The sequence below is a fragment of the Protomyctophum bolini genome, assembly GCF_963924005.1.
Source record: "Protomyctophum bolini genome assembly, chromosome: 1".
Taxonomy (NCBI): domain Eukaryota; kingdom Metazoa; phylum Chordata; class Actinopteri; order Myctophiformes; family Myctophidae; genus Protomyctophum; species Protomyctophum bolini.
Genome location: NC_137862.1, coordinates 19,779,060 through 19,799,282, shown reverse-complemented (window position 1 = coordinate 19,799,282; position 20,223 = coordinate 19,779,060). Strand labels below are relative to the sequence as shown.

General features: G+C 43.8%; 1 protein-coding gene across 2 annotated transcripts; it reads left to right on the top strand.

Annotated features, from left to right (window-relative positions):
* The first annotated feature begins 226 nt into the window (after positions 1–226).
* Positions 227–20,093, top strand: LOC308313264 (uncharacterized protein). 2 transcript variants are annotated; one of them, XM_080760298.1, is made up of 10 exons: positions 227–339; positions 3,016–3,408; positions 6,301–6,420; positions 9,539–9,595; positions 13,466–13,612; positions 14,783–14,950; positions 15,164–15,292; positions 15,792–16,203; positions 16,530–17,250; positions 18,201–20,093. In XM_080760298.1, the coding sequence occupies exons 1-10, from the start codon at positions 294–296 to the stop codon at positions 18,234–18,236; spliced, it is 2,229 nt and encodes a 742-aa protein (XP_080616424.1). In that variant the 5' UTR covers positions 227–293; the 3' UTR covers positions 18,237–20,093. The 2 variants fall into 2 exon arrangements, with proteins under 2 accessions (XP_080616424.1, XP_080616425.1); XM_080760299.1 differs by lacking the exon at positions 9,539–9,595.
* Positions 20,094–20,223: the final 130 nt, after the last annotated feature.

The window sequence follows — 20,223 nt, the reverse complement described above, 5'->3', positions numbered from 1 at the left end:
TTACAAAAAGGAAATATAGTAGTGTAGCAGCCTAATCATGTTTCAGGGATTAAGCACACATGGATTAACATTGAGCTATGAACGCCCCCACCCCGTTCATTCGCAGCCACCACCACCCCCACCATCACCCATTGTCCTTAACGTACCGAAGCGCCTCCCACCCCCACTCTTGTAGTGGTGGTGCGGTCCCGTTATCTGAAAACTATCCAGACTTGTTTGCAAGAGATGAGACTGAGCAAGAGGATGTAGCTAAATCATGAAACTTTCTCGAAGTTGAATTATATAATTTTGAAATGTATTCGATGATGAGTTGGTGGATTCCTATAATTTGCTTGGCAGGTAGGTGATTATAAAAAATATATTATAGTTTTTGTTTGTTTGCTATAACCTGTTGAGATTCTTATTGTTGTGTTAATTAGAATGTGTTGTTGCTCATGCTATGGATTTACAATAATGATAACTTTTCGTGAACTGAACATTAATTTGGTAAAGCATGTTGGAGTCCGACCCTTCTTAGAGTCCCTTCTAAACAGACATTTAGCTGCATATAATAGAGCATGTTCTTTTTACCATTTGCTTGAAAAGCACTGGTTTCTTAGTTTTTTAATCCTAAAAACAAAAAATATTACCTTTTTGAAGTGGCCTAAGCTAGAAATTAAGTTGTTTGGCCTGGTTGTAAATGTATTAAAAGCATTACATTTGTCATTTCCATTCAATAATAACTAACAACTAAAATTAACTAGCAGGTGCAGGTTTTAACTTAAATGGAACAACTGGCCTTAGCCAGGTCAGGCTACTTTTTCCCCCTTCTCTTTAGTTTAAGGTAGAATGAGATATACCGGTATTGCAATATGTTACCCATTCTTGAGAACTGCACTCCTCCTAGAAATGTCCTACAAGGAAAACTAATAAAGCCTGGATTCCCCATGCAGGATATGCCCCCCTCCCCATCCCCCTAAAGCAAATCTTTTTTCCCCCCTTAAGCTCATAGAATTGAAATAAGTGTACGGTACCCTAGGTCTGATAGCCTATAGATAGGCCTATACACCGTATGGTGTGCCCCGAGATTTTTAGGCTATGAAAAGTGTGCCCTGGAGCAAAAAAGGTTGAGAAACACTGCCCTAGGAAATTGATACGCTACTGTCTGCAATATATTTTTTGTTTGCCTATGACTTTTATGACTTATTTAACTCTCTTGTTTGAGCTTTCTAATAAAGAGTTAGAGATATTATAGCCTACTCAGTCTTATCTATATACACTGGTATAAATAAGATACAATTATGCTTCTCTGTTGAATGTTTAGAGTAGCTCTCGCTTGGCTGAGCTATTAGTTCTGTCTTCTGTGACAACAAGATTGGAAGCTCGATCAAGCACAGCCTCTCAGTAATTGAAAGAAAACAATACAACCTGATCTGGTTTAAATGAAGCTGCCCCTCCCAACACACATTTTTGATCTCTGCTCACTAGCTCACTTTTAGTCATACCTCCCACTGCTTGGATAAAGTCACACTTTGTGTGCGTGCGTGCGTGCGTGTGTGTGCGTGTGTGTGCACGTAAGTGTGAGAGAGGAGCATCTCCATGTGTGTTGCATGCCTACTCTGGACTGCAGCAGTCCAACCCCTTCATGGACATCATGTGACTAAGATCCCTGCAGCTTCAGAAGCTCCAAAACAGTCTTAGATCAACACAGCTCACAGTTAGCTTCTTTGAGTCAGTCAGCCTGACACAAACCGTCCAGTTTGGTCTTTGTTGACCAAGACTTTCCATGCACTCCACTTGTAAACAGTGGTTCTCTCAACCTATGGGTTGGGAACCCAAGGGGGGATGGCATCCCCAGATGACAGTAAAGTGACAATTAAATACCTAAATAGATACCAAAACCTAAAAAAAAGAAAATAAATTAAATGTAACATTTTAAAATAATATAAGAAAGAGACACATTTTGGGAACATAACTGATCACTGCTTGCAATGCGAGTCGTGAGCATGTAAATCGGCTATTTTCACACAATATTTACAGAATCTCCACAGATATATATATAAATATTGTGTGTACAATTAAATAGCTGATCATCAAACAGAGTTAAACTAAATATAATGTCTCAGCTCCTACAATTTCAAGCGCTCGTTAGGTGAACTGGGGACCCCCACCCTGACAAGCACTTGGAATTAGGAGTTGAGGCATTACATTTAGTAAGCACATTTTTCACTTGAAAATCCGTTATTTTCTGCAAGCGGCAGTCATACGACAAAGTATTAATTAGGCTTAAGAGTCACTCCCTTTCTCCAACCCAGACCTTGACTCAGCACTGTACAAATACAGAACTGTATGTGGTACTGTCTGGCATAGTATAATCCCTCTCATTATGCAGGACTACTTATTACTGACACGTGTTCGAACAGGAAGATGACCTGTTAGTCTTCCTCAGTCTAATTATGTCCAACCAAAATGTCTGTGTATCATTGAGACATTGCACTATTCCACAGTTGATGAATTAGGCAACAGATTGTATTACAGTATTGAAGCATTGCTATTTTGATGTTCCCTTGTAACTACACTACAGTACCTGCACACCAACATAACAATATAAACAATATGATAAGTAATACAACCACATAAAATAAAATCTCTATCAATTCAAAATGGCTCCAGTATCGAGCCATCATCATGACGCCTTCGTTCATCTGGCAGTAGCTCTGCCTGATGCCCTTAAGGTCTTTCTCATACAGTATATATCTACAGTGACCAAGAGGGATTCCCCTTTGCCTGAGTTATAGATGTTTTGTTTCCCATGGGTTTGAATACACTATCTACTATGTGATTATACTCACATAATTTTCATTCTATCCCAACCATTGAACCACTAGTAGCTAACCACCTATTAGCTACTGCAAGGCACATCAACTAACTTCTGAACTCTACAGCAGTGTCCTCTTTTCAAGCCTCCTTTTCCCTAATTTATACCAGATTGACCATTTGTTTGCCTTTGCCTCACTGTCCTCTCTTCCCTCCTAGGTATGCTGTCACCAGGCTGCTCTGGGGTGCAGGTGTTTGTGAGAGATGAGAAGAGGTATGCGGTGCTGTTCCAGTCTGTGGTGCTGCCGTGCCACTTCAACAGCGTGTCCACTCAGGTCCCTGTCGTGCAGTGGGTTTACAAGTCCTACTGTCGAGACCGCACAAGAGACGCGTTTAGCTTCTCTGACAGCCTGAGTGGAAGTGGAGGCCTGGGCGGGGGTATGGGCGGAGGAAGTGGAAGAGTGGGTGGAGGGTACGACACAGGAACCACAGCGAACCTCCACCTTGACTGCTCTGACAGCAGCCGGACTGTCCGCACGGTGGCATCCATCTCTGGGTCTTCAGTCACACTGTCAGAGTACTACAAGAACCGAGATATCTCCATCATCAACAGTAAGTCTGCAGGGCTGTCTCCATTTTGAAGTTTAGATTGTTTTAGATTGTTTTTAGATTTACACACTTGTGTGTGTGCAAGAAAGTCAAGCTGATGTGAATCAGAATCTGTTTATTGGTCAGGTGTCCACACGCAAGGAAACTCCCTTTACGCAGGGCATATGAAACCACATTTATTTTATCATTGTTTTCTATATAGTTTAGTTTTTGTCAAAATCATCACCACAAGCATTGACAGGTCCTCTTAATGCAGTAAGTGCTTCATGTTGGGCTAGTTTGACTGAATTAGTATTATTATTATTATTATTTGCCCCAGCGTTAAAGGACGACTTCACTGATTTGCAAGTACTATCCTGTACTCACTGCTCTATCATTAACTTCTCTGATCACACTGTCCTCCAAGAACAATCAAAATAAATAAATCTAAATAAAACTGTTGATGCTGCCCTTTATCACTGAAGGCAGCAGCATAAATTCGGTTTAAGGTGAGTGCATATGTGTGCCAGAGACATAGAAGTGGCATTGTTTGCAGGCCTCAGATTTATGAATCTCTGGCTCAGGGTAAAGAATCAGCCTTCTCTTCACTAGCCAGGCACAGACAAAAGAGAAGGCTTGAACGTTTCATTTATCCTGACCTCTCTCTTTCTCTCGGTTCTTCCCTCTGATCTAGTTTAATGTCAATCTTGCACTTTTTTCTCTGTAGATCTGACCTCATGCCAACATGTTTTTTTCCATCCCCTCTGATGTGATTTGATTTAGTGCTTTCCCCTCATTTTTTCCCTTTCTCGATCTATCTCTATGTTTGCTCTCCATTCCTCCTCACCCCTTGTAATGTGTGGTCAGTCTCTCTGAAAGGTTCTGTGTGTTCACACTTGACGTCCAGTTCCTAGTGGAATCTGAGGGCCCCTCTGGGCTCCCGCGTTAAGTTGTATGTCGCTACAAAAGTCTCGTCATCACAATAATATTGTAGATAATAAGAGAAAGGCATATTACACAATCTAAACAAACAAAGAGGTACATGCACATGCACCAATAGTGGGGAGGTGCTGACCACGGGAGATTAACTTGAACAGAAGAGAAATTATAGGTCGCACAAGTCGTAGTGATGTACGATGCAATACTTTATTTTAAGATTCCTAACGTTTTGCCCAAAAATGCCTTCTTCAAGGTATGAAGAAGGCATTTTTTGTCTAAACGGTCGCTACTACGAGTTGTGCAAGTCAGTGCGACCTCCTTTCTCTTCTGTTCAAATAATATCACAATTACATTGATTTCATTTTAACTGAGCCATTATGCAATTATGTATGCAATGCAGTCACCACAGTTATTATGTTGATTTTTCTGTTTAACACTTTCCCTCCCATTCACGAGTTACACAAGTGAATTGATAAAGAACAGCTTCCCTCCCGTTCACGAGTTACATATGTTATGTTTTCATTGTTTAATTCAATGTTTTTAATACGTTTTAAGACTTACAGGGTTTCCCCATATATCGAGTTATATTATAATAGAGATGTCACCGGATTTCTCCTCTCATCCACTTGTATTGAGTTGCTCACCCAGCGCATGAGGCGTTCTTCCGGGTTGGAACAGAGTGCATTCTGGGATTGGTATTGGCCATACATGAACGCGCTGGGCCGTTCATAGCATAGCGCGCGTTCACATATGGAACATAATGTGCGTTCACGTATGGCCCATAGTGCCATGCATAGTGCCGGCCCATAGTGCAATACCACTTTCGGTCACCATGTCCATTTCGCTTCAATGTTTCCTCTTGGTGGTCGGGCCTTGGGTTTCCCTCGGACAGAATGGGGTAGGTGACGTGTTCGGATGATGTCACTGGAAAACATCAGTCACACTGGCTTGCTAGGGCTTCTGGGAAATTGAGGCCCAATGCATTCCTATTGCAATGGTGGCGCACTACGGAAGCGTTCCTCCTTCGCTCTTTGTTGATCGGCAGTTTGGATATTTTTTTAACACAACGACAAACTTTCATGACACGAAACGACGATGGCGGCCGGGTGGTTCTTCAAAGGTTAGTGAAAAACTAGGCAGTCAAATGGGGATTGCGATGTTTTTATCCCGCAGTAAAACTGTTAATAAAAAGCTGGAGAGACATGGAGACTGAACAAACACTCTATAGCAATGAGTACTATCACAACATAGAGATTTTTAACACTTATTTTATTTTATACTCTACCTTTGAGTTCTGGCAGACCTTACACAGCAGTCTGGAATCGGACACGCCTGAGTCTCCTCCCCGATCCTTGGCCAACAGGAAAAGGAAGTATAACATTTCCTGTAGTTTGAATGGGTGTATTTATACACTCGACCACCTTGCATTGAAGACAGAATCCAGTCAGGTCTATGCAAGTGTCACAGAGTAGAGCTACCCGACGCACATAAGAATATATATTTTTGAGGGGCGCCAGCAGCCCCTCCCATGCCCATGACCAAGCTTTTGGTGTCTGTGTAAACACAAACATTGAAGACAAACGTGAGGACAGAAAAGTGAAGATGCAAATTGTGATCGGTCTGAATGACGTTTGTGATGATTTGATTGGTTGAGCACGGAATGTAATGTATGATGATAATATATAGCCCCTCACTTTACACGGGTGTGATTTTTTAAATGTTTCCCATGCATGTGACCCAGGTTTTAACCTACACTAGTCACACAGTATACTATGTTATTCCAGCAACAACCTTGAATGCAGATGCCTTTGAAAGCCCGTGAATTTGATCTTACTTGTAGCAACATCATGACAGCATACATACATTCCATTCCTGCCTTTCATGTCTCACAGAGGGAGATGAGTTTGTCAGTTAGAAAACAATGGGGTACTACTGACACTCCCATATCCCTGTCCTCTCTCTGGCCCACCCATACAGAAGCAGACCTGCGTATAGGTGAGCTGCAGTGGGGCGACAGCGGCATCTACATTTGTAAAGTGGTGATCTCTGATGACCTGGAGGGGGAAAATGAAGCCAGCGTGGAGCTACTCGTGCTGGGTAAGCCTCGGGTGTTACTGTTCACTCAACATAACAGTTCAATTCAAAGCTGCAATCTGGAACATAATTTTAATCCAGGGATCTTCTACGTTTTCAGACCCTTTAGCCCAGAGAGAGATGAAGCAGGGACACATACACTACACATTGTATGAAATTGTGCTGCAAATTAAACCTTTACATAGATTTCATAGATAGCTTCTATAGCTCTGGATTTTAGAGTGAGACTCTCCCCACATATACATGCTCTCACGTACACATCTCCATTGCACGTCCGTTTGTAAAGGTTGTTATTATGTAAAAAGCCTGTCTAAGGCTAACATATTCATCACTGGAGACAAAGAGAGCTCGTTTACGAGCTGATTTATCTGAAGCATTGGCTCTGCCTGGGCATTGTTTCCCATGCTTACAGTGTAACCATGGGGACTGTGCTCACTCATATAGTCATACTGTATGTCTCTGGTTGTTTTACTGAAGCATACTGTAATGCTTTTGCAAATATGCGACCAGCACTTCAGTGCTACAAATAACATGGTGCTATATGCTGGGAACATGAGGTCATGCGGTGTGTGTGTGTGTGTGTGTGTGTGTGTGTGTGTGCGCGCGCGCGTGCGTGCGTGTGTGTGTGTGTGTGTGTGTGTGTACTTGTACCGTACAAACTTTGCAAAAGGCAGTTTTATGATTAGGACTTTGGTTCAAGGCTAGGTTAGGATTTGAATTTGAGTTAGATTGGGGTTGTGGAGAGGGTGTTTGTCCTACAGGCTGGGATGCCACCTGTCATCCTCCTCCCATTGGATGGAGGCGCTAGCCTATGTCCTCCCAAGGCTCCTCACTGGCAGCCGAGCCAGTATGGTACATTGGAACAACAAATGGCATAAAGTCTTAAGTTAGGGAGAAAAAAGGGGTAAAATAATTGACTATTCTACATTTGTAAAAAAAAAAAAAAAAAAAAAGAAAGAAAGAAAGAAAGGGAAAAAGAAGATGTCTGTCTGTCTGTCTGTGTGTGTGTGTGTGTGTGTGTGTGTGTGTGTGTGTGTGTGTGTGTGTGTGTGTGTGTGTGTGTGTGTGTGTGTGTGTGCGTGAGCGTGTGTGTGTGTGTGCGCCCCCATACAGTATATACCGTACGTACGTACTACCCTGAGTGTCACCCAAACAAAGGCCAGCCTCAGAGTGAATTCAAGCAAACGTAGCCGCATGGCGCCTCAACCATCACTATGGTAACACTTGTTAACTGTGCACAGACATTGTGAAGAAACAACAGGATACAAATGGAATTACACCACGCATAGAGAGAGTTTGTCTAAAGCACACACACACACGCACTCACGCATGCACGCACGCACACACTCGCACGCACGCACACACACACTTGCACGCACGCACGCACACACACACACACACACACACACACACACACACACACACACACACACACACACACACACACACACACACACACTGTGATTGCTGCGAGAATTGATGACACCCATTTATAGCATGTACAAACTACTACGGTTCCGGTTCGATAGCTCAGATATTCTTGGCTTCATGTCAAAGTGTCCTTGAGTTAACCTTTAACTGCTCCCGATGAGGAGACTGGGTCCTTGCATGCAGGTTTCCTCCACGGTCTGCATGTCAATGGATACATTAACACACTCTGGGCTGGCAAGTGCCCTGGTCTGGATAAAGGTGTTAGAAATGCAGACCATTTAGCATGATTTGACCTTTAAATTCCTTGATATGACATATGAGATATCATAAATCCACCAGCGAAAGTATTAATTTAAACATTTCAGAGTTAAATCACCACTACTGGTTTTATTGTGCAGGCTACACAGAACTAGATTTCCTGGTATGGGTGTAGCTGTAGCTAACATGCCGTGCAAGCCACTTGTAGTGTTTCCATAACAACGTCTGGGGCCAGTCAGGGGAATGGGCTTGGGGAGACTTTGTCGAGGAAGAAAGGCACGGAAGATTGAATGATGCAGGGAAGAGGAGCAACAGATGGAATGATGATGCCATATGACAAAGACTCAAAAAAGCTGAGTGGGTGAGGGTGAAGCAAAGCGAAAGAGAGCATGACACAGATAACCCAAGGTCACACAGAGACACTAGTCATAACTGTAGAAAGGTCTTCACTCTGGCACACTCGGCAGGGTTGAACAAAGAGCAGCAGAAACATGTGCATGTGAACTGAACCTTGTTTTCTACCCTCCATAGTCCAGACAGACAGCAGTAGAGCTCAGTAGACGGCACAGATTCCACAGGTGAGCTGTCTTAATGCTGCTTGGTAGGGGGGCCGGGAGCCGGGAGGGGGAGGGGGGTCCACACACTGTGTACAGTCCACACTGTGTGTTAAATCAAGACAGTCATGATAGTCTGCTGCCTGGTTCTGCTGTGTTCCTTTCTCCATCCAAGCCACCCTGTCCCCTATCCCATGATGTAGCACACTCACACTGTGACATCCAGTGTTGATTGATTGATTGAAAGATTTAACAGTATAGTATGCAGAATTTCAAGCACAACTTGACAATACAAACTGTTAACTGTGGACGACACCATAAAGCATTACACTTGATTACAATAGGGTCCACCATTTTCAATTCATCAGAACATTTAGAGACGTACAAATATACACTTCTATATAACAAAAAGGGAAAAGACAATATACAGTGATGAGGGGTTGATTGTACAATTACATCCAAATGGACCCTTTGACCATTTGCATAATCCATTACAAATGGATACATTAACACTGAGGATTTATTTGTGGACAACACACAGCATGATGGACTGATTATGATCTCATGTAATACCATCCTGTTAGTATAACAGATGTGTATATGGCTGACTGTTCATTTCAAACCTCTGCTGAAGCCAAACCAGTTTATTTCACAGATTTGATGGCAGCTGAGAGTATAATGAAAGATAATGAGTTAGCTGATACAACATTGTTTTAAACTTCTTGGTCATCATTGGCTTATTTCGAGTCGAGTCCAACTGACTGTAACAATAGAATTATTAGAACAATGTATTTGTGATGACGAGGGAGGTCAATTCAGATTTACGAATCTCCTCAAAACTCCTCAAAACTCCTCACTCTTGCCCTGTCTCTCTGCAGGCTTCTCTGGTGTTCCTCAAGACCTCCTTCCAGACCTTGACTTGAAGATTATGCCAGGTAGGGACATGTTCTCTTGTCCCCTGGCCCCTTCTAGCTGTCCAAACTAACCCCATCTGTCCTAAGTTAACGCTATCCAATCAGCTGCCATCATTAGTTCACTACACAGTAAAATCCTCAGTGTTCATTTAACTCTTATAGAGTGTACAAATGGACCATGTAAGGGTCCAGTTGGTTACATGTTATAAATAGATAAATTATCATTGCATTTGACTGTGTACTAATGCACATGAACGGGTATTCATGATTAGGATGCTCTCGCAGTACAGTGTAAGCGGGAACCATTTTGAGAATGATCGCCACCAATCAAGCAATAAGTTGACAACTTGGCTTCCGCTAAGCTGTGTTGGAAAACATCTGTGGCATTTATTATTTATGGTTGTGGTTAGCTTGTCATCTCAGTTTATCGCCTTGAATTCTTGTCAGACAGTTTGTCATCATGGAGTGTGTGGGATTGTGGGAAGGAATGGTTCAAATTAAATGGGAATAGCTCCCTTTAGCAACAATGGTATGATTCACCCAGCCAATGTGGTAACTGCAGGCTTATCTTGTATTAGTGTGTAGTGTTACATTAGTACATGTTCCTATCAATGTCAGGCAGCTCCCATGTTCCTTTGTACTGAACTGTCTCTACCCCAGTCTGTGTGCGTTCGTGTGTATGCGTTTGTGTTTGTGTGTGTGTGTGTGTGTGTGTGTGTGTGTGTGTGTGTGTGTGTGTGTGTGTGTGTGTGTGTGAGTGTGAGATGTTGCATTATCACTTTGTTGTATGAAAAATAGTAGGCACATCTTCAGTCTCTTGAATAACAGCACAACTTGTGTCCCTCTGTTTTGTAGCATAATCAGGATTCCTGTGATTCTAGGATTGCATTTATCTTCTCCCATTCCAGAGGGGGGGGGGGGGGGGGGTGAAGGAGTATCTAATTTAACATTTGTGGAGTTGGTCACCTGACCAAAAGCGGTTGACAGAAACTGGTCGACATGTTCTGTTGCCCCAACAGGGGCAGAAACAAGGCCACAACCACGCTATTTACACACACTACAACTCGCTTACAATTCGCAAACCTGGCAACACTGCCCTGTGTTCATGCTGTTGTCAGAGGCCCGCCCCCGGCTCACACGTCACTATTTTCTCCGTCTCTCAGCTCGCAATCGGCAGCCATCTTGCTTTTTAGGGCTCTCGCAGGATAACAGACAGAAGGAAGGGGAGAAATTATTGGCTCACTATTTTGCTTATCACTTCTAAATCCCTGTATTTACACAATAAAACACTCAGCGAATCCCTTAGTTAAATCAACATTGTTCATTGTCACTACTTGGACTGTGCCGAAATATTTACGTTACACGTATAGCTTTTGCTATTTTCGCCTGCCAGCCAATGCCGACTACACACGCCTGCACACACACACACACACACACACACACACAGGAATGGCTATACGCCAGCGAGACAGCAGTGCAGCACTTATAATTTTCAGTTTCATTACATAACTGTCTTTCTCAGCGTGCGCACGTGCGCACACAACATTATTCAAGTGAAATGCGTAACGCCAATATTGGGCTCATATAGGCTACCAATACACGACGAAATAACTGACAGGAGTGACGGTGCTGTGAGTAAACTGACAACGCTTTCTGACAGAGAGAGAGAGAGAGAAAGACAGAAAGACGTGTTAGAGTAACGCGCGCGAGCGAGAGAGAGAGAACGTCAGAGAGAGAGAGAGAGGGGGGGGTAGGGGTGGGTCCCGAACCTCGGGACCAATCCGGTACCGAACCGAACATGCTCGAGTACCGGGTACCCATTACAATAATTACATTTCGGTTCTCTCTATCGGTTCCTGGGTGACACCCTGGCCTGCACGCACGCACATAAAACAGCTGATTATAATCAGATCATTTTACTCGGAGCGCCAGCAACAGAATGGACCGTGGTAATCGCTTCCTATTGTTGCGTTGTCACACGTCTAATAACAACAACACGGAACAATAGACTCTTAACGATCCTCGGCCATTGAAATGTTAATGCTTAAGACTGGAGCGCACGTAGACACATACATGTCCCGACCCAAACATTGAGGAGCTAAAGTAAACGTGACGTTGTTGTGATTAAACATAATGTGCCACGAAAAATAGCTGTCCATAGATGTCCAAACATGATCGCCGTCACAGTCGCAATACTTTTCAGTTGTGTGGTACTTTTATATTGATTTAACTGTAACAGAAAGTTCTATCCAGACTATCGACAGTCCCATCTCCCAGTCACGGAGCTGGGACTGACAGTACACACAGAGACGAGAGAGCAGCAGCACCAGCTAGCTGAAGCCAGGTGTTGCCAGTATAACTCTATGGCAGAAACAAGCCACCTAGGTCTATACAAAATAAGACAAAAAGAAGCAACACTGGTAATTTCTGGCCAGTGTTGCCAAATAAGCGATTAGTAAGTAATTTAATTTAATTTATAAGCGATTTGGGGATTATTTTTGTAGATTGAAAAAATATTGGGGGTCCTTTGCTCTTGGCATGGAAATGTTTGAGAACCACTGCTCTAAAACAATATTAGACAAAGTTTGAGCCACAAACACATTGCTCTCTCTCTTCTCCTTTTGTATAAATTAAATAGGCTGTTTCACCATGTTTGCGTTTTTATGAGAAATAAAAAACACTTTCTGTTATTATAATAATTTATAACCCATCCGTTACTACATGTGCAGGGCACACTACTGAGTTTAAAAACACAGCTGAAACATGAAGTGGACTCTGTCAACTCCTGAAAATTCCTTCTTCCCATATTGCGCTGCAACGACACTGGGATGAGCCCGGCGAAGCCGGGCGAAATTCTAGTACACAATAACTGATTTCTCCCTCCCTTTATGGCACAACAGGATTGTGGATTGTGAAGTGTTTACATGACTTGTGTGGTGTATTTTTAATGCACTATGTGTGCACATCAAAATGCAGTCTTCTTGCCAGAGTTTTGTGTGTGTGCAGTCATTACTGATTGCCAATGTAGTAATTTGAAGCTATAAAGACTTCACTATGTACTATATTGACTGAAGAGAAATCTGAGGTCCCACAGAGCCTTCCTGACAGTGATGATGTGTACCAGGGTGCATTATGAGTATGTTTCTCGTGGGTAGCCTATATATATTTACATCACATTGTACAGCTTAAGACCACGGAACTAACATGAAGCAAGTTGATGGAAGTTAAACATTCAAACATGGTTCATACATTTTGTGAATGTTACATGAAATGCTCTGCAACTAATACATGGTAACATGGTTGAAAACATGGAGAACTATTTGAATCATATTGATTTAATCTCTCTTTAATGCTCTGTTTTGGTCAGCCTACTATCATTCATGAGCAAGGACCACACCATCAATTGAGATGAGTTTAGCAGATTTATTGAAAGAAACAACGGAAATTAAACAGAACAAAGTGTGAGACTTGATTGTTGAGGTCATTGTGGGGAAGATAGGGACTAGGGAGTCCGCTGCAGCTCTCGGTCACGACAAGGGCCCTATAGTAAAGATCAGAGAGAGAGTAGAATAAATTGGAAGAGTAGCAGGATGGGGGGGAGGGGTGTGCTGAAAGGCAGCATCTAGGAGAACGAAGTGACTTGATTGAGGTGTGGTGGTCCTGCTCCTGAAATTCTACTAATTAGCTTCAAATTAAATTAGAATGTGTGTGTGTGTGTGTGTGTGTGTGTGTGTGTGTGTGTGTGTGTGTGTGTGTGTGCGTGCGCGTGCGCGTGTGCGTGTGCGTGTGCGTGTGTGTGTGTGTGTGTGTGTGTGTGTGTGTGTGTGTGTGTGTGTTGCGTGCGTGCGTGCGTGTGTGTGTGTGTGTGTGTGTGTGTGTGTGTGTTTCCAGAGTGGCTGTTTGTAACAGCAGTGGCCCTGGGTGGTGTGTTGTTCTTGTTGCTGGTGGGGGTGTGCTGGTGCCAGTGCTGTCCACACTCCTGTTGCTGCTACGTTAGCTGCTGGTGCTGCCCTGACACCTGCTGCTGCCCCAGGCACTGTGAGTATAAACACATCATGTGCATTACAAAAACAAAACACAATGTTACAATGTACATCATTTCTAGCCTGGCCCAGCCAGCGTGCTTTCTCGTGTAGAGGGGCGGGCGCGCTTGGGGCAAGCGCTGGAGAAATATTCGTTCACCGATCAGAGCCCCGACCCCCAAACTTAAAGGCTTCCCAGAAAAGATTATTACGTTTGGTATGAAAAGGTCAAAGTCACATTGAAGGTCAGGAACAAAGATACTATTTAAGGTTTTGGCCAACAAGGTCAAAACCCGTAACCTGACGCTGCCAGATGAGGGCGGTATTGGGGAAACATATTCCCCAACACAACACTCATCTGGGATCTCTGACGGAGTTGAGCCCTGAGTCAGATCTGCTTCGTACCGAACCAATCAGCGTGAGCTATGTGCGAAACCGGATGTGAAGCTATATAGACACGTCAATATGATTGGTTGTGTTTGCACGCCCACACGGTGATAGACAGACGCTCCCATCCAATCATCTACCATGTATCTTGAAAAAAAGGAACAGCCCCGTCATCGAATTTGCTTCCGCGATCCCAGATCCCAATAAGCTGTGAAACAAATTTGTGTAGCAAGCTTTTTGGATCTGGCAGCGTCAGGTTACAAAACCCGAGATGCTTCTATATCTCGAGAGAGACAATGTTGAGAGATGGGACATTCGGGATTATAGTAAGACTAGAGTTTGTAAATACATCAAAGATGCGATTATAATACATTTCTAATGGATAAAGCTTTGGCCTGGATGAGAGCTCATCAGGTGGATCCAACCTTCTTAGAGCCGCGCCCATGGCACCCCGTGGACCCACCTATTGTCCTTTTTCTTTTGCCAGAGCCAATAGGAGGCTCTCTCTGCCTTGTGTGTTTTTGGGGGATATCAGGCACTGAGAGGTCTCTAGGACTATGGTTTGCTTCCTGCCTCAGGGTCCTCCTATGTCTCACCAGACTGTTCGTCTGTGCGGTGTCCTTGTCCACACTTGGCCTTACTCTAGTGTATTTGAGTCAAGGGCGCCTTCTCTGCGAGAGATTTTACTGTGTAGAAATTGGTTGTGATGCAGATTCTATTGCAAATAATGTACAAGTTAATCATACATTTCCAAAATGAAAAAGGTCGACGTTAATTAATATGTAATTTCTCCGTCAAGTGTATGAGGCAGGCAAGGGTATAAAGACGAGCACCTCCACCCCGCAGATGGCTGCCTACGCTCCGTACTTTGTCTCTGGTGTCCCAACCATGGTCCCCATTGCTCCTCCGACACTGGTCGAGAAGATGTCCTCCATCTCCCCCTCTGACAGTACTCTGCTGGCGGGAGGTGAGATCTAAGTGTTAGTGTGTACAGTGTATGTGTGTGCGTGCGTGCGCATGCGTGCACCATGCGTGTGTACAGACTGTGTCCGTGATTTGTTTATGATAAGCTAAAACATGTATAGACACATGATGAAATAGATATACAGTAATATACTAAACACAATTACACACAATCAAATGTATCCTCCATGCTGATTGGCTGAGTGTGTGTCTCCAGTGCCAGTGCATGGAGTGGCAGTCCCATACCGTGTGCCGTCATCCCAGGACCAGCACTCCCTCAGGGTGCTGCAGTATGTAGAGAAACAGCTGGCACACTTCAACCCTGCAAAGTCCAACAGCCACCAGTGTAAGACTCAAGCGTCAGCTCTGTGTGGCTTTACTCTCCACACACTATCACACAGTAAAATCCTCAGTGGTAATGAGTGTACAAATGTAACACTGACAGTTAAAAACTGGATACATGAGGATTTTACCGTGCGCCTATTTATGAGCTGAAATAGAGCATGTTCTGGCCCTGCCACTCTCCCTATTTTCCCATCTCAGCATGCTTCTCTGTACTCCTAGATCCCTGCACATTCTTGTGATTTCATTGCTATTTAAAGCTGATGCTCAGTCATAGCTACATTATGTCCATGTCCACATGCATTTGACATGTCCTGTACTGACAATCACTTGCATGATTTGAATCTTACTTTACTCTCTTTTCACAGCTTCTCCATTGTTCTAATCTTTATCTCTGTAAATCCTATTTGTTCAGCTCCATCGAAAGAGGATATTTGTTTTTGATTGCCTGACTAGTTTGACTAATTCAATCATTCATCCGTTTGTGGTCGTGTCCCGTGCAGCCTGCAGCGTGTCAGAGCTGAGCTCTCTCCACGAAGGAGAAAACGGCTTCCAACAGTCATATCGCAATGTCCAGAAGAAGGCTCTGCCCGCCATCCCTGACCTTGGCCCGCAGCCCGAGCCCCAACGTCACCGGGATGACCGCAGTCCTGATCCCCAACGTCAACGTGATGGCCGCAGCCCGGATCCCCAACGTCAACGTGATGGCCGCAGCCCGGAGCCGCAGCGTTGCCGGGACGGGCCCTCGTCACCCAGACGTTACCATGACAACGGCAGTGCTGAGCCCAAACATTACAACGATGACCCCCTTCCCTCAAGACGCTACAGCGATGACCCGCCCCCCTCCTCTCAGACAAACAGGTCCACCCGCAACCCGCACCGGCCCAACCACAGCCAGGATGACCATCAGAACAGGTATGAGGACAGGTGTAAACACACATACACTGAGCGGTGGCCGAACGGATTGCGGAGCGGTCTTGATACCGGAAGGTCGCCAGTTCGAATCAGCGATCCGACACGTTAAAAATTACCACCGCTGAAGTGCCCTTGGACAAGGCATTGAACCACTACCATGAAATGTTCTATGAAATAAGCAGGGCCTGGCTGTAAACAAGTATCTGATGCTTAGTCCAGTTACCCTGGGTAAACATAGTACCTTTCCTTTCCTTTGATGTTCCTACACTCTCTCTCACTTTATTTGTGACATTCTTATCTCTCTCTCGCATTTCTCTTGTATCTAGGTGGAATCCTCGTTCAGAACACCTGCAGAGGAAGGAATTTCGAACGGCCGGCCGGACGGGCTCACTGGACGAGCTGGAGGAGTTCGCTGCCTCTTACGGGCAAAGAGGAGCCAGAGGAGACGACAGGGGGGACTATGAGATGGAGCTCCAGGAGTACAGCATACACCCTTCCCATCGTGACGCTCCTCCACAGCGTTACCACAACGACGACGAGTATCACCGCAACGACAGCGACCGAGACCGCGATGGCCATCACAGACAGAACGATGACCGGGAGGAGCATCACAGGCGGCGCAAGGAAAACGGCCGCCACATAAGCCCCATGTCCTCACCTAAAAAGAGGCGTGGCACATGGGAGACTGAGCATCCTGTCCCCCCGCCGCCGCGGACCAGTCCCCCCTCTTCTTCTTCTAGAGAGAAGGACTACGATAGCACGTTTCTCAACAGACTCTTGGAGCGCAAGTCCAAGTTGAGAGTGCTCGGCCACGGGAGGAGTGGGTCGCAGGGTGAAGATGATTCAGACACGCCCTCGAAGAGCAGCTCTAAAAAGAGCAGCAGTGAGTCAAGCCGCCACTGTAGCCGCTCACCTACTAACAGGCGCGACTTAGAGTTCCTGCCTCCGTATGCAGAGACTGAACGAGGTAGAGCTGACAGACCTTCTCCACAGCTTACTGTCCTGCCTTGTCACAGAGAGGAGCCCAGGGACACGTCTAAGAAAGTGGTGAGTTTCCTCTGCACATTACACACTTAAATCCTCTACACTTAAGTAAAATGGACCTGAGTTGCAACTCTACTTGGACTGCGATTTTCTCTCTACACCAAATCTCTTCAGCACACATAGCAGATCTACAAGCTCACATGAGCTTGTAGTTCTGCTATTTTTGGCCAATGTTCCCCTCAGAATAATATAGATACTAGGTTTGAAGTAGTTAAAATCCTAAGTGTTCATGTAACTCCAAGTGTACGAATGGAGTTATGTTAAAACAGTGGGTTTCACTGTGTAGGCTTATGGACAACTGACTTGTATGCTATAAATCGACAGATCCATGTCAGTTTATGAAACTGGGACATCTTCATTTTTCACATCTTGTCTCTATTCTCTAACTCGAGTCATTCCATAGCTATTAGAAATGTGAAGATTAGATAATATATTGTATTACTTCAGCAGTACACCTCATAGCAAACTGAACTGAGCTGTAAGGTGTAATACCCAGAACTAGTGCAGTGTTAGCCTGCATATGGTTGACTTTGCAATAATTTATATAGGCCTAAGTGTTGCTGTTGTACCGTTGACAGGTCAGGTTCAGATGCTACAAGGATGAAAACTAGGTTATGTATCCAACCATTCTTCATAACAATTGACCCCTGGGTGACCCCTCACCCCCCTCTACCACACCTGGGCCAAAATAATATTCAACATCTTTTCAAAGATTTCACAATGCATTCTAGTTGCATCAAACAAATCATTCAAAATAATTTGAAACAAAGTTGAAATACAATTTGGTCCACTGTGGTTCGCGCCCCCAAGTTCACAGCCTAACAAAGCTGAAGTCTTTGATCTTCACCATCTGACTGACTCTACTAAATTAATCCTCTGTTTTCATGGCTACTTATGATCTTTTCATGTTGTTGTGATCTCCTATGCAAACTGACATTCTTCTTTCTCACCAGAACACACTTCTCAGCCGAGATTCTCTCATCGTTTGATCGATGGACTTGAAGCCACACATGCAGCGGACATGTTATACAGCCATCGGCGACAACGGGAAATGTATGTCAAGCAATGGACTAAATAACTTACATCAGGAGACGTCGACTGTTGATTGAAGCAGATGTTCATGGTACAGATCATTCCCACCCCCAAATAATAATAGGCATTCTGACGGGAACAGAAAAGACACTGGATCAAGCCAAATTAAGGAATTAACTACTAAGGAATGGACAATATTGATAGACAAATGAAGATATATATATGCATGAGAAACACGTGGAGCATGAGAAGTCACAAAGAGCATGGTGAATGTGTGCTGTCGAGAATACACTGTCTCACTGCATGGCCATCTTTCTCACAAGCAACTTTACAATGGCATCTAAACTGATGCATTCCCGCTTTGACGTCACTGGATGATGAAGTCATGGCTTCTTGGTTTCTGTCTCCGGTCACTCCATATGTCTCAGTTAGACTAACACTGACCTTATGAATGAATGCCCCTGGCCGCATTAGAAAGTGCTCTATTCCATGTCCTTCTCTATCGTCTCCCAGCACAATGAGTGCATTCATATTCACTTGATGAGACAATATAAAACAATCATGGTTGTGAGACAGGAGGTATGTGACAGCACCGTTACTGTAAAGGACCTACAGTAGCTTCAACGCAGTACAAGCACACACGCTGTATTTGTATAATTTAGTGCCATGGAGTGATTGCATTCGTCAGCGGAAGCGCTTTATGTTAATGAGCATTAGCATGAGCATGCCAGCCAGAGCTTTTCAGATGAAAATGAAATACAAATAACTAATACTCAAAGATGGTAGGAACAGAAAACTTTGATATACTGTATGTTGAAAATCTAATCTTGGTTTTAACAAAAAGAGTTTGCACAAGATGACAGTTCTCTCTTTGAAAACCTTTTTTGTACATTTTGAAAGCACTTGCCTTAATATTTTCTTTTTTTAACATTGATATGATGTATTTTTATATGTGAACTTGACCTATGCATTTGAGCTGTATGTGATGTTTTACTGGTATTGTTTGTACATTGTTTAAGTGTTTTGTGACTGTATATAAGATCTTGTTCTTTTTTTCTTCTGATTAATGATGCCCTTTCTTGTCTTATCACTGCTGTTATCAACGACTAAGCCAACATATCTAATGTGCATGCACACACTCTGCACGCATGTGTACGCGTGTGTGTGTGTGTGTGTGTGTGTGTGTGTGTGTGTGTGTGTGTGTGTGTGTGTGTGTGTGTGCGTGCGTGCGTGCGTGCGTGCGTGCGTGCGTGCGTGCGTGCGTGCGTGCGTGTGTGTGTGTGTGTGTGAGAGAGAGAGAGAGAGATGGACAGAGATAGAGAGACGCCTTATTTATACTTCATCATACAACAGTGCAACACTCCCATGCAGTTGCCAAAAATAGCAGATCAACCTCACTGTTAGTGAGTGCCGGACCAGCATAGTACAATGGAATATAAACGAGGGATAAGTGAGGGAGAGAGACAAAGACAGAGGGACAGAGAGAGAGAGGGATGACTGCTTAGGTTTCTGTATGAGACAGTGTGTCATTTAGTATGAGTCATGACCCCCAATGTCTTTGTCTATTGTAATCACACGCTGCCTTTAATACAACTAGGTCAAAACAATCTGGACACACTCGGAACAAACACACCGATATGCCTACTCAGCCAGATTACAGCTGCAATGTTGTTTTCAATGTTTTGTCTTGCAACACATACTTATTTAATGTTTTTGTAATACTTACCGTCCATTGCCAGCTAATAAACAGTACTGAAAAGGTACAGCATGTCTCATAATACAGACTTTAACTCCAGCATTTCAGTAAATAAAATCTACATAAACTAAGAACCAAAATATATATTGTGTTATTCAATGATTGAAGTATTTTCAATTTCACGTATTAATGACATCAGAATGTGCATTTATGAGTCAATTACATAATGTTGTGCAGGAGGATGCTAC

Bases quoted from the DNA above. Each gene is read 5' to 3' on its own strand.
- LOC308313264 (XM_080760298.1), top strand. From the start codon at position 294: ATGTATTCGATGATGAGTTGGTGGATTCCTATAATTTGCTTGGCAG. The intron at 340-3,015 runs GTAGGTGATTAT...CTTCCCTCCTAG, and splicing joins TCCTATAATTTGCTTGGCAG to GTATGCTGTCACCAGGCTGC. The intron at 9,596-13,465 runs GTAGGGACATGT...GTGTGTTTCCAG, and splicing joins TGACTTGAAGATTATGCCAG to AGTGGCTGTTTGTAACAGCA.